The 14,417-nt window shown below is 37.0% G+C and overlaps 1 protein-coding gene across 1 annotated transcript in view; it reads left to right on the forward strand.

Moving 5' to 3' along the window:
- vps37d (VPS37D subunit of ESCRT-I) overlaps positions 1-14,417 on the forward strand; it is a 46,532-nt gene that overhangs the window by 23,293 nt on the left and 8,822 nt on the right. The window contains exon 3 of the mRNA XM_088012447.1: positions 7,992-8,074. Within this exon, the coding sequence (XP_087868573.1) occupies positions 7,992-8,074 (83 nt within the window). The remainder of the gene's footprint in view (positions 1-7,991; positions 8,075-14,417) is intronic.

Below are 14,417 nucleotides of genomic sequence, written 5' to 3' on the forward strand. Positions count from 1 at the left end.
TGTACTTAGGCTCAGCTTTGTTGCAGGTTGTACATCCAAAACCAAGACATTTAACTCAGGTTTTTTTTTTTGCAAATCCACGCACATCACAAGAGTATTTAACTTTTTATATTGCAGAAAGACTATGGAGGTTTCCGAGGGCCTGTTAATATGTTAGCATCAGCTGTTTCCTGGGAGCTTTCCGCTCCTGCTTTGCAGCATCCACGCTAGCTGTCACATCAATCAGTGCTGCTGCAGCTCCAGCCTTATGAGGACACGCTGCCTGTTTTGACTCCACTTCAACTCAAATCAGTGTAGACGACTACACTGCTGACTCCAAACCTGCCTGAACGCAACATCTGGGACTCGAGGGCCGGCGGTTCCTGACAGGAGATCAGATTGTTTTGCTGTGGCTAAAACTTTTAATGGCTGTCGGCCTGAAGCAAGAGCTCTGAAATGTGAGACTATGACCAAAGCTACAATATATTTGTTAATGGATATTTAATTATACAGGTGTGACTCTAAGCTACTAATCCAATTAATCGTGATTAATCAAATATTGACATAGTCATCAACTAATTTGTCATTAATTAATTAACTGGAGTATACAGACTTAAAAAATTCTATTTGCTGAAATATATTCAGAGCAGTAATGAAGCCAAAACTGTACAAAAATATATGTCCATTTTAACCCAGAACTCCTCAAGTGGTAAAAATCTTATCTAAATGAATCAGTTAATTCAAAAAATAAACACCAGATCAGTCCGAAACTGCATTAATGCAGGGTCAGACAGTAAAGGCTTTTTTCACATTGATGTTAGAAGTATTTTTAGCTGTAGATGGATCCTTTGCTACATTTCTTTTTTATTGTTTATTTGACATAGACACAAAAAACATTTCAAAACCTCATCTCCAATATCTGCATCACTGCTACGTTACTGCATTTTAGGCAGTAAAAGGTTTATTAAAAACGCAACTGAATTATTTCTTCATTTGCATATTTGATGTATTTTTAACATTGCATAAAATAAGCTTAAATAGTTAAATGAAAAATGTCCAGGATGCACCCATTTTAAACATTTTTGTTGTTTTTTTTGTTGCTGTTTTTCAAATTTCCTGATGCATCTGTGAGAACTGATCTGCTCCATGCTTTAAATCAGAATGAAATTAAGTTGTGAAAATCTACCTTTTTACATTAAGGACAATTTTTACAGCAATAACAAACAATATTACACCTAAAATGCTTACAAGAAGCTTTAGTACCAAAGAAATGTTGAGAGATGATGGGGAGGTATTTTACTTAGATTTGAACCGTTCCTGGCAAATTATTTCAGTATTTGCATGTGAATTTACAAGATACCTAAACTCTAAATGATTCTGCATATTTAAATATTTTCTTTCAGCTTCAAAAGCAATTTCCAAGTCTGGTTTTTCAGAAATGATGATAATCTCACAGCTTTAACCAAAGAACCAAAGTGTTTTTAATCTGACAAATCAACAGACAGATAAAAACCTGAAATGTAAATAAATCTCAGTGAAGCTGTTAAACAAAGTTGCCTTTTCAAACATTTCCAGGCCACATAACCTCAGGCAAGTCATTCCGGATCTATGAGCCGTGACTTTAAAGGCTTTCTTATCTGGGAGTCTGGAAAGAAATAATCAGATTGAAAAACCAATAAGTTCACACAGAGCAGACGCCAAGATGAATGAAATGTGGTTTGTTTGTTTCTCCTAAACCTCCGGAGGCTGATTGTGAAATCCGCTTTAAACAACATGGAGATGCTGGAAGACACAGCGGTAGGGCTTTTCTTCACCCTGCGTGCTTCTTCCTATACAGTCGTTCTAATTTTAATAAATCAACTAAAATGTCATTTTAGCCCAAACAACGGTAGTTTTGCATTTCAGTGTAGCTACTGTGTGAATGCACTAAAACATACATTTTTGATGTAAGTAAATGTTTCAACTTGCATGACGCAGCTTCAGATCTGAATTTTAAAATCAAATATCATAAATAATAAAACATTAAATAACATGTTAGATAAACGAAAGCAATGAAAAGAAGCTTGGGTTGCTTATTGCTTTGAGTTGTGAAGTTTTATGTTTAAGTGAGTAAATCTAGTTGGGTTTGTGTCTGTCTGTAGGGTTTTATCAAGTTTTCCTCCAGGAAATATAAGTTTGCTTATATATATATATATATATATATATATATATATATATATACATATATATATATATATATATATATATATATATATATATATATAATTTTTTTTTTTTTTATTCATTGGGAGAAGGAATCGTCAGCTGCTTTAAATAGCAAATGTGTGCAAAACTGTTGATATTCTGCTGTCGAAAAATCACAACTTCGCAATTGCGGTGTTTTGTGTAAAAAGGCAGTATCATTTGAAATCGTCTTTTTGAGCATTACATCGTGTTATAATGTTATTCTCTCATCAAAAACATATCTGAAGTGTTGCCTTGATTCTTTCATGCATGTTTAAGAAATCATTTAATCTCCTTGACAACCAGTCAGCTGTGCCAAACCTCTGTGTGGGCCTATCTCCGCCTTTGAGATGGAGCTCCGTCTCAGAACTGTAGTTTCCAAGGTTTTGAGCTCCTTCAGACTATCCAGCAGCAATTAGCAAATACCTGGTGGAACTGCATATCTGCTGAGTTCATTATAGGAGCTACTTCTCAGAGCAACACTGGTAAAAATATTGTTAAAGGTTTAATGTGCTGTTGCAATAACTTCCTGAAGGCACAGTTTCAGAAAGAGCAGGCATTTTTCAAGTGACATAGGCCCAATTTCAAGGCATTAAATCAAGAAGTAAATCTTGTAAGGCATATTTATAACAACTGAAGGTAGCATAGTTACTTGATTGTATTATAAAGTGGCTTTATGTGCCTGGAAAAGACATAATTCTCTGTTTATTTTCTCTATCGTGTGGTTTTGACACCATCTGTAAAACCTTGGTGTATTGTCACATCTGTAGCCACCAGACTTTTATATGTAATTTCCCTGTCAGCAAATGGATTCAGCTGTTTAATATTAATGTGAAGTAAGCTTTTGTCACATAATGTGACGGTTTACAGAGAAACCTTTTGTTCTTGTATGTCTTTCTTCTTCCTGAAGCCTCCTTAGATGCGGTGATGACAGTTTCACAAGGTTTCAGTTTACTAAAAATGTTTCAAAGTGTCCCAGGAGACGACTCATGCGTGTTAGTTTTATGGCTCTTTTGTGAAATGAGCAGAAAGTCTCCGTAGAGCAGTGGGGCGGCGACTCCATTGTCTCATATCACCACCCAGACAAAATGTTTGACTCCAGCACTGACACCATTCGCTTGTTAAGTGAAATTTGTGCTGCACTCAGTAGGCCTCAGGTCCACTTCCCTCATCTACTCCCAAAATATAGGTCGAGTACAGCTGCTGTAGGACGACTTGTTTTCTCGGCTGTCGCCTCTCATTACATCCCCATCATCCCCCTCTCCAGGGTCTGCAGTGTTGGGTCGGGAATGAGGCCCTTCCTCCAACGCAGGGGTGTCACACTCATTTTTATTTTGGACCACATCCACACCTGTCACAATAAGCAATAAATAAATTAATCGCATAAATTAAAATGAGCTCAATAATTTCCATTTCCATGATTGTTTGTTTTTCTCATTTCTCTCTCTTTTTTTCTATCAAAGACTGGATGATAAGTCTTCAGTCTGGTGCTTTGGACTCATCTAACAGCTTTTTTTGAAGGACAATTTTGTTTACAGAGGCTTCATAGTTAATTTTATTTATTGCTTTTGTTGTTTTGTTTTTATTTATTTATTTATTGATAGTCAATTCGATATGTAGAATATTTTCACTGAACCTCTGATCCAGAACTGCACAGAATTCTGGGATATGTAGACAGAGGGAAAACTTTAGCCGCTCAAACTCTCACGGCCAGCTAAGCTCGTTAGCTGGGTGGCTTCAACTAACCAACTCGCTCTCTGGTTATCTAGCAACTCACTCTGGTTGCCTAGCAACAATTTGTTGAGTAAATAGGGCAGCAGCAGTTTCAGGTTTGTCCACATGTGCCTCATAACCGTTTAAAAATAAAAACAATTCTGTGAAAACCGCAGCTAAAACAGGAATGGTTGTGCCATCAGCTTAGCAGTATTTCAGATATTTCAAAGAAAAAGCTAATCTATAAATATTGATATTGACAATTATTGATATAGTAGTCCAGCCCCACTATATATTAAGTGCGAAAAAATGTCACTATGGCAAAAACCCGGGGGGGGACTGATTGATGTAATTTGAGACTATAAGAACTACTTTAACTTGATTGATAAAATAATATTTAAGTAAACAACTCTTATTTTGTTCTATTTGTATGTTTCTCTCTAGAGTCTAGAGGGCCACATAAAAAGCTGGATTTGGCCCCCGGACCTTGGGTTTGACACGTGTCTCTCTACTCGTAGGGCTGTAATGCGTTATGTGACAGAGAGCAGAGCGTGCCATTTGTTCAGTCTAAAACCTTTTTAAAGTGCATTTATCTCCCCTGAAGACTCGGGGAAAATGATCCGACTGTCGAGGATGAGATTCAGAGATGACATCTTATTGAAAACGGATTGCCAGCATGCATTACTGCGCTCTGTCTGGATGGTGGAGATTTCCCTGAGGGGATCGGAGTTATTAGAGTCATTACCGTGACCTTTATTTGCCCCGCGGTCTCCACTGAACTTGGCGTGACTCGTCGGCTGTCGCATCGTCTCTTCGAGGGACAAGACACACTTTGCAGTCAGACGGGTCAAGCCTGTTCAGAGTGATTACCAACCGCGATCCACAGGAGGTGGAGGCACGCTGTGAGTGTGACAGGAAGCTCCCCTGCAAACATATTTATCAGACAGGCTGTGGCCTTTTATTCTCCCATCTGATGGACTAAAGTTCCAACCGCAGTTGTAGGGATGAGACTTTATTTTTAGTTTTAGGGTAAACATATGAAAACGTTCAACTGCCAGAGCTTGGAAATAAATTCTGGAGCAGAATCTCGTTTAAATTAGAAAACTTTCCTTTAATGAGATTAAAACACTCACTATCGAGATTTGTGTCTCATTAAAACCAAAATATTTCTTAAACAAAAATCGTAGTAAAACCACAACAGCTCTTGGGATTTCTAGATGTCGTCTAGAAGAAGAAAGTTTTGTTGTAACAAAATCTAAAACTCAACAAGAAAATTTCTTGTTAAAATGATATAAAACTCATTTCGTTTTAACAAGAAACTTGTTTTGCATTTCATTACAAGAAACATTCTGCATTTAAGGAGATTTATATAATTAAAACATTTCTTGTAAAAACCAAGATATTGTTCTTTCTTTCCTTTTCTTATTTTGGTCCTTGTATCCTTCCTTTTCTTCCTTCATTTTTATCCGACATCATGTCTTTACATTCTTCTGAATGTTTTCCCTCTTTCCTCTTTTTGTCCTTCCTTCTTTCCTAAATTGTATTTCATTATTTCCTTTCATGCTTTCTTTGATTCCTACTCTTTTTCAAGCATATTAAGATTATTGTGGTACAAAAAATGTATCTTTGCATTCCTTGTTCATGTGTGTTATTTTATACTGCTATCATGTTTGAAATAAATACATAAATAAAATATAAATTCCTTAAATGTCTTTCTTTTCCTTCCCTCTTTCTTTCTCTTACCTCATTTCTTGTCATATTTCTTTACTTTCTATTGAATGTCTTCCCTACTTCCTCATTTATTCCCTTCCTTATTTCCTTTCTTTTGTCCTTCTTATCTCGTGTCCTTCATTCTTTCTTCTTTTATTCCTTCCTTGTGCCCTTACTGCCTTTCCTTCTTTCTTTCCTTCAATCCTATCTAATTTATTTTCAAATCTTACTTTCTATTGCATGTCTTCCCTCTGTCTTTTTTCACTTCCTTTCTTGCGTCCTTCCTTGGTTTCTTCTATTTCTAATTTTCCAGGCTACAGATATAAAGTTTGCAGAAATGTCTGCTGTAAATTATTATATTTTCTACTCTGTTCTAAAGGATAGTAAAGGTCTGAGAACTGGAGGAGTTTAAAATCATGATTTTAGAGATTCCTTTTCCTTCGTCCATCTTTACCTTACAGTATTTAGTTTAGCAGCCGTCAACCTCTTCATCCTTTTCCTCTAACATCTGCGTGTGAAGCTCAAACGGTTTCTGTTTAAAGTAATTCCTCTGCTTGTTTGCTCCCTGCTGAGATCTTTGAGCGCTTCGTTGAAAGCAGGTCAGTCCAGGTCCGGAGGGAACCCGTCCGTTTTCATCTGCCAGCACACTTTCCGGTCCGGTTTATTGGATCTGCTTTGACCCTCTGTGTTCACACCCACTCATGTCATAAACGGGTCGCTCTAATTACCAGTTTCCAAGTCAACAAATTTATATAAAGGAGGTTTTTATCGAAGCTAACGCTCGGTTCCTCAGGTCCACCTACCGTTCTGTGGTTCCGGATGATTTCACCCAGACGGTTTATCATCTCACTGCCAAGCTCTGTAATCCCCAGAAATGCTAAACACGCTAATCTTTTCCACGTCTCCCTTCCAAACCACAAGACGTAAACAAATTATCACACATTTACTCACCTTCGGTTCTCTCAGCTAGATTAGTCATTTAGTCTGTAAAGTTCTGACTTGTGTGCAGGAAAAGCTACTTTAGATCTTAGTGCAGCGAGCCAGGTGGTCTTTGAGGGAAAAACCTCATAGATGTGCATGTTTGATTTATTTATTTAGGTTCACATGGATAATTAAAGCCAAATCACTTTGCTTAAAGAGCCAAATCATACTAGGAAAAATTTTTATTAAGTTAACTGTAGGGTCTGTAATTAATTTATCACATTTTAATCAACAAAATAAGAAGGATAGGGTGCTTGAAATCCTTGAATTTAAATTAGGTGTTTTCAAGGTTAATTTCTTTATAAAGTACTTGAAAGTGATTGATATTCAAACTGCACAGTTTGGTAATAAAGTTCAATCTATCGTTTGATTAAAAGCTTAAATTTGGAAACGTTATTTATTTACAGTAGAAAGCTGATATTTTCAGACACATTTTTTTCTCGCTGTCTGAAGTTAAATCATACTAAACTTTTCTCATTTTGGTTTAGTTTGACCACAACTATTACTATTTGCAAATGCCAGAAAACTTAAAACATTACTGAGAGATTTTTTTGTAGCTTTCTTTCATGTATATGTAAATATGTATATGTTATATTATGTGCAGCACTTTGCAACATTTGATTAAAAAAGTGCTATACAAATAAATTAAGATTACTACCTGCCTTTGTATATGTAAATATTTTTCTTTAAACAAAGAATGTGTAAAGTAATAGATATAACAGAAAGGCAGCAGGATCAGATAAGTTTATTCTTCTGCTCCCCTCCTTTTCAACAATGCATTTAGAATAGTTATCTAAATACATATTTTATTTGAGCTGAGTGTAAATATGTCTGAAAAAGCTAAACTTGTCTTGCAGTTTAGTGAGGAGTCAGACTCACAGCTTCGCTTTTTAGTTGAAATCCTTTGATTCAAAGAGGAACTACATCCCTCATGTATTTGTTTAAGGCTTTTCCTCTTTCTTATTGTATTGACAAGGCCGTGAATAATTCAGCCCTGTTACATAACGTTGTGTGTGCGTGTGCGTGTGCGTGTGTGTGTGTGTGTGTGTGTTTGTGCTCAGAAATATGTTAGAAATGATGTAATTAGGTTTGGATTTGTGTTTCTTACATTGGAGTAAATATAAGCGACCTAAAGTGACGAGGAAAGACAAGACGTTAACCGGTTTATGTAAAAGCCTCAAACAATGATTCGCTGCTTTTTCCCATGTTTTTTGAGGCCATAAACTGCCCACCGCCTCACCAGTGCATACCAGGAAGGTTCTCTGTGATCTGGAAAATAATTCTCTACGCTGCGGTTTGTCGGTTTCTGGATTTCTCCTCCAGCTAGCGGTGAAGTCATACTTGATGGCTCCGCATGCATCAGTGATGTCTCCCTGTCGTTGCAGAGGCTCGCGGGCCGAGGCGCAGCCTGCAGTCGTCGCAGAACCTCCTGCAGGAGGAGGTGGCACGTGCTGAAGAACACTCCGAGGTAAGAACAACGCAGCTCTGCCTTTTCTCTAAAATCCCTCCTGGAAATTCAAAACAGAGCGTTACTGCTCTGGCAGCGGTGTTGCTGGGGGCTTTTATTTTGAAATAAATAAATAAATCTGCAGGCTGGCTCTGAGCAAGCCCACCCACTTCAATGCAATCTGCTGTATGAAGCCGCTAGGCATGCTATACATACACCCACCCTACGTCAGCAGCAGCAGCCAGTGGACTGTTAACATCCTGTTTGCTCCCCTTAAGGCTTCATTTAATGACAAACAATACGATGCTTCTCTAACTAAAACTAAATAAGCAACAGAGTTTAATCTGAACCAGATGGCGTGAATTCGGTGTCTGAAGCTGCTGTCAATAAAAAATGCTTCACAGTCTTTGTGTGTTTAAACATATTCAGAGCAGATTTGGGGGAAAATTTCCGACTTTGTCTTTGTCTGTGTGACTGAAGAGAAAAATGAGAGCAAATCGGGTTTTATTTAGGGCCACAACTAACAATTATTTTATTAATTGATCATTCTGATTTGAAAAAGGCATATTCTGCCCATTTTTCAGTCAACCATTTAAATCATTTTATATAATATTAAAAATACACTAAAAATGCAAATAAGTTAATTATTTTCACATAAGAAAATAAATATTTTACTCCCTAAAATGCAACAACATGGCATTCCTTTAGTGAACCCCTGATCTAGGGATGCACTGACTTAAGCAAAGAAAAAGGGCCAATATCGATATCCAATATTAATGCTGTTGAGGCCAACAGCCGATATTTCCTAATATTATTTATCTTTTGTACATTTCTCTAGTCTTTTATATATAAAAGACTCTCTCTCTCTCCCTCTCTCTCTCTTAGTTTAAGTAGCACCAATTCATAGCAAATGTCATGCAAACAAGTCATTTCAATTAAATCACACATACATTCCAATTGATAGTTTTTTTTACAGTTCACATACTTTCATACTTCGTTTTAAATCTAAGTATATGAAATATATATGCACTATAAAAACTAAAAGCTTAAAGCGGTTGTATTGTTACAACCATATAATTTTGGAAACAATTAATGAATTTATCAAATTAAGAGACTTAAGTAATAAAAAAAAGCTCAGCTAGATTTTGAGTTCAAGGTTTATTTTTTTACCAACTTGAGGTTAGCAATGTCACGGTTGCTAGGCGACAGGAGGGGCAGGAATAAATCTGAAGGCTGGACCTCGTTTCTGGTCCTTCAAAGAATGTGTCTGAATTTGGACACATTCCTACCCACTCCTCAAAAGGGGAAAAACAGAAGAACACGATCTTCATAAGCCATAAAGTAGCTAAAAGAAAAGAGCTTCTCATCCATATTTATAGTCACAGTAATATTCATACCATTTAAACCTTAAAAATTGAGTTTGCAGAGCAGGGAATGAAAATCAGTCATTATTTGTTGATTCAGTTTCCCTTTGTGTCAGACAATAAGCTGAGCTGCTTTGAAGCTGAAGTCTGAAATAGAAATCTGCTGCTTCATGATTAAAACATCTGACGACCTGAGAGCAAGAGAAGCCTGATCCCCAGAACTCGCTGGTGTGTTTCTGAAATAGTTTTACCAAGCGACATTGATGCTTTCACAGGTGTCTAAAAAACACAAACAGCTGGGAGTTAAAGCTGCCACAGGGCTGCCTGCAGGCCTCCCGTCACTGATCCACACTGATTCTCCTTCATGCATGCACCAACACGACCGGGGTGAGCTCACAACACAAGCAGCTGTAGAGTCAGACCTCTTGTCTCCAAGTCTGTGCAGTAAATGATTCAAACTGTAAACCCCAGATTACTGTGGTTTTAAATGAAGTTTGGATCGATAACTGAAAGGCTGCTGCACATTAATGTCGCAGTTAGTCACATACTCACGACTTTGGAGTTCAGCTGGAGATGAAACATCAGTAAGTAACAGGTTATCATATATGTGCCAAAAGTTCTCAATGTAGACAGCATAAGTCATCGACAAAATAAAAAATTTGATACTTCAGGCACAAAATGTCTTCGATTTAATCTCAGTGATTAGAATTAGGGGTAAAACAATTAATCATAATGAATCAATTATTTAAGTAATTGTCAACTAATTTAATTATCGATTAATTAATCGGAGTATACTGACTCAAAAAGGTAAGTTGTTGAAAGAATAACATATTAGTAATTAAGCCAAAATTGTTCAAAACAAAAAGCGTTTGCACTTAAAATAACATTTATTTGTCTATAAATATGGTCTATCCAAAACTCCTCAAGTGGAAGTTTCAGATTCATCTGGTTCAAATGCTGTAAAAATAAATCTTTATTAAGCACCTTTGCTATCTAATTATTAATCTGATTTAATCCAGCTCCAGTCCATTTAGCTAGAAAGTCTGATTCATTTGGGGAGATGTGAGTGCGTAGCCAAACTCTGGAACACCTACAAACTTTGGTCTCGACTCAGTTGAAATTAACTCTGGTGCAGTTCAGATGCATATGTGAACGCTAAGCGGATTGAAGATTGCTTCAAAAGCAAGGCATTCTGGGTAAATACAACCAAAGCAAACGCACTAGTCTTGTGCTAGTTGGGTGAAATGGCTTACAGTCTTTTTCTAAAGACAAAAGAGAAATTGTACAGTGGCTAAAATCTGATGCCACATCACATCTGGTTTTGTGTTGTTTCCTTCAGTGGTTCTTGTTGCAGCGCCCCCATAGGTGAGGAGGGGAACAGGTTTCTCAAAGGTTTTGGTTTGTTCAATTGTACAGTATGAAAAAGAACCACAGCAGCTGAAAATGCAACAAATGTTGCAATTTTGGTCCCCAGTCAAACTGAGTGTACTGGACTATCGGGTGTGAACGGCTCTTCCTTGGTTCAGGGCTGTAATGAAAACATAACACCTTGGTTTGGGTTTTGCTCTTAAATTGAGATCTGGGTGGATAGGATGTGAATAAGATGTGATAATAAGAACATTATTAATCTTAAGTTATTAAAAAAACTAAAAATTAATGGTTTTATTTTTGAACAATTTCTGGTTTTAGAGCAGAAGTCAAGTCCCTCAGCCTCAAATCAAACCTAAACAGAGTAGCTTATGACTCACATGCAATGTAATCCGTTTCTTTTTAATTAAAGAACCAAATGCAAGTCTGTTGGTGTTGCTGAAATACCCACAATCCTTTGCTTACCTGCCGACCTCCATGTTGCTTATTTACAGAAGAAAGATGCCGCTGCTGTTGCAGGCACACATTGATCCACAGAGGCTGCCGCCCCCACCTCACATGGCTGCGATCAATAGTTTCATGACTGACTCAACAAACGAGCCGCTCACTGATTGATTAAGCAGCAGCAGCAGCTTTCAGAGAGCCTCAGCATGGATATATCAGATATATCAAGGCGGCTTGATATATCTGATATATCAATTCCTATTTTCTATCTTATTAATCACAAGTTTTAAGAAGAGATGGTTTATGATTATTGCATGGAACAGATGAAAGGCTCTCTCCTCTGTGTTTAATCAGAGCTTCAGAGTTAGTGTGCCTGAATCAATACAATCAGGCCTCTCTGCTGTCTCACTATCAGCTTGAATCTAAATCGTCTCAGATTGAGACCTTAGAGGGCAAAAAGATTTAAGTTTTCATGGTTGACGGAAATCTTTACAGCCTTTCATAGTCATTTTATGGTGAAGAAGATCTGGGGCTTTGTGAAATTGGGTCCAGACCGTTAAGGTTTCAGGCCAAAAAACCCCTTCTTCTGTTGCCCTGGGTCTCAGGTACCAACATGAACAAACAAATCTGATGGAGGAATCGAGAACTTGATGTATTCTTCCGTCATCCTATAAATCAAATCTGTCAGCCTGTAGGTCATCTGACAGTGGGTTTTTTTTTTTAATGAGGTGGAGGAAACGCAGCTGAAAGGTTTGAGGGCTTTTTAACTGTTCCTGTGAAATATTTTGTTAAATCTTGTTTCCTGTCAGACTCACAAACACAAAAACACACATCGAAATAGGTATACCAATCAAGACCAAATTCATCTCAGAGTGTTGTAGATGTTGTGGTCGTCTAAACCATAAATGGTGAAATAGTGGAAAAAAAGATGTTTCATTTTACAACCGCAAACTGTTTCACTGGAACTTTGTGTAATAGACATAAAATTAAGTCCATCGATTTTGCCATTTTGGATTTTTTTATTCTTTTATTTGAGTTTCTAATGCTTCTAATGCTAAAAACAGCCCAAGTGCTTAATAAAACACTTACCTGTTTCTTGGTAGTAAGTTGATGATTTTTGGTGTCTGCAAAATTAGTTTTAAAAACTTCCAGTATATGTGACATTCAACAGGCATTGTGCCTTTTGCTAGCAGCCCCAATAGATCCTGCAGCATGTTTGGTCAGATGGTTTACCTGCTGTATGCACTGTACAATGGCTGCGGGAAAAGACAAGTGTTTTGTTTTTGACTTATCATCCAGAAACCACTTGCTGAATTCTTGTTGGTTGTGCAGGAGACTCTACTAATGCTTTTCAAAGATGTACGGTTGTTTAAGTTTGCATTTGTTTGCCCCCATTTTTACCTGTGAGTGTAAACGGTATGTTGGGGGGGCATGTCCACAAGCAGCTTATTTGAATTTAAAGTGACAGAGGCCCTAAAACAGCTCATTCTGAAAGGAGTTCAAAATAGGCAGAACTGAGCAGACTAAAATCTCATTATCCAAGATTGATTTTGTGCAAAAAATGTAATGAACATGTTTTGTACAGCCCATAGAGCAATCCTAATCTGTTCAGTAAAGTGTAATGGGTCACCTGTAAAGATGTTTGTCTGACTCCGGGTTGAGTAAATAAACTAATAAACAATGGCATGTGTTTTTTTTTTTGTTTTTTTTTTTAATGAAGCATAACAGTTCAACCTTCAAGACATCTTCTCAAAATCATTTTTGATTTTCTGCTCAAATAGTTTCACCTGAAATAAAACTCATACGATGATTAAATTATCCATGTTTTCTACTGGGTCAGAACTCAACATTTGCCTCCTGTGTTTACATCTGGTTCTCCTGCTCCAAACTCATCTGTCCAATAAACAGACAAAACCTTATGGCTTGGTTTGTAGTGACAGGTTCTGGTTTGTTTTGTCTTTTTCTGCATGGAAAAAACCAAACCACCAATAAAATTTACAAGTTAACAAACTCAACTGATTCGGACTAAAGTAAATGAGCTGCAGGTGTACAAAAGCTCTTAACTCCTGGTTTTGGCACCAGAGTTCAGGAATATTTCACAGGTTTTTTTGGAATCTGGACTAAATGTGATTATCTGCTATTCAAAGCCTAAAATACTTCAATCAAGCCACAACAGTGTTTGATATCTTTAATTTTATGATTGGTATTTTAACTATTAATGTGAGCATCAATCATGAGAAAGACTAAAAAAACCCAGACTTTTAAAAACTTTAATCTATTTCATTCCTTTTCATCTGTGAAGAGAAATAAAATCCTAAACCTTTTCTAAATAGGAACTGAAATGTTCTTCTGTTTCACAGTTAATGATCTCAGACCAGAAGAACTCAACTGATGTTTTCTCACCAGTCTTATTTATAAGACTGTTTGCATTGATAATGAGGCGAATGCTGGGATCTGTGGGAGATAAACTGTCTCTCTGCACATTGGTTGTCCACAGAAAGTCAGAATACATCATAGAATAGATCAACCATTTACCAGAAGAGATGTTTTTGATGGTTCTATATCAATAAAAACTGAAAGCTCAGCAAAAACTCTAATTTTAGGAAGCTAATATATTTATCGGTATTGATTGGTGACCAGATGAGCCCTCCTAAAACACCATCTGGTCAGCTGGGAAAACAACTCCCACTGGGATGACCCCATGGCCTCTAACCATCTGCACAGGACCTTAACCTTTAAATAGCAGGCCTACAAGAAGTACCGCCCCCACACCCAGCCCCAGGTGTTCAGCCACCTCAGTATGGATAGATGGTCATTCCTGCTGGGAATACAGACTAATACACCAGGAAGTTAAGTCTGGGTCATGAGAGAACCTTAATAAATTACAAAACATTAAAATGTATTTCTGTGCAAAGATTAACATCCTAAAACAATTTAATAAGCAAAAAAATATTTAAAGATGACCTATTATGCTTCCTTGAAAAGGTTAGGATATGTCTATGGGCTACCCAAAACATGTTCATCACATTTTTTTTTTAATCAAAATCATTCTTAGATAATGCGATTTTAGTCTGGTTCGTTCTTCCTATTTTGAGCTGTTTTAGGGACTCTGTGGGACACTTTAAAGCCATAGTAAGCTGCTGCTTACTTGTGTTGCAAACAAATGCACAATTATATGACAAAAAATC

This window comes from Poecilia mexicana, unplaced genomic scaffold (genome assembly GCF_051168715.1).
Source record: "Poecilia mexicana isolate PSO_F unplaced genomic scaffold, ASM5116871v1 scaffold_14, whole genome shotgun sequence".
Taxonomy (NCBI): Eukaryota; Metazoa; Chordata; class Actinopteri; order Cyprinodontiformes; family Poeciliidae; genus Poecilia; species Poecilia mexicana.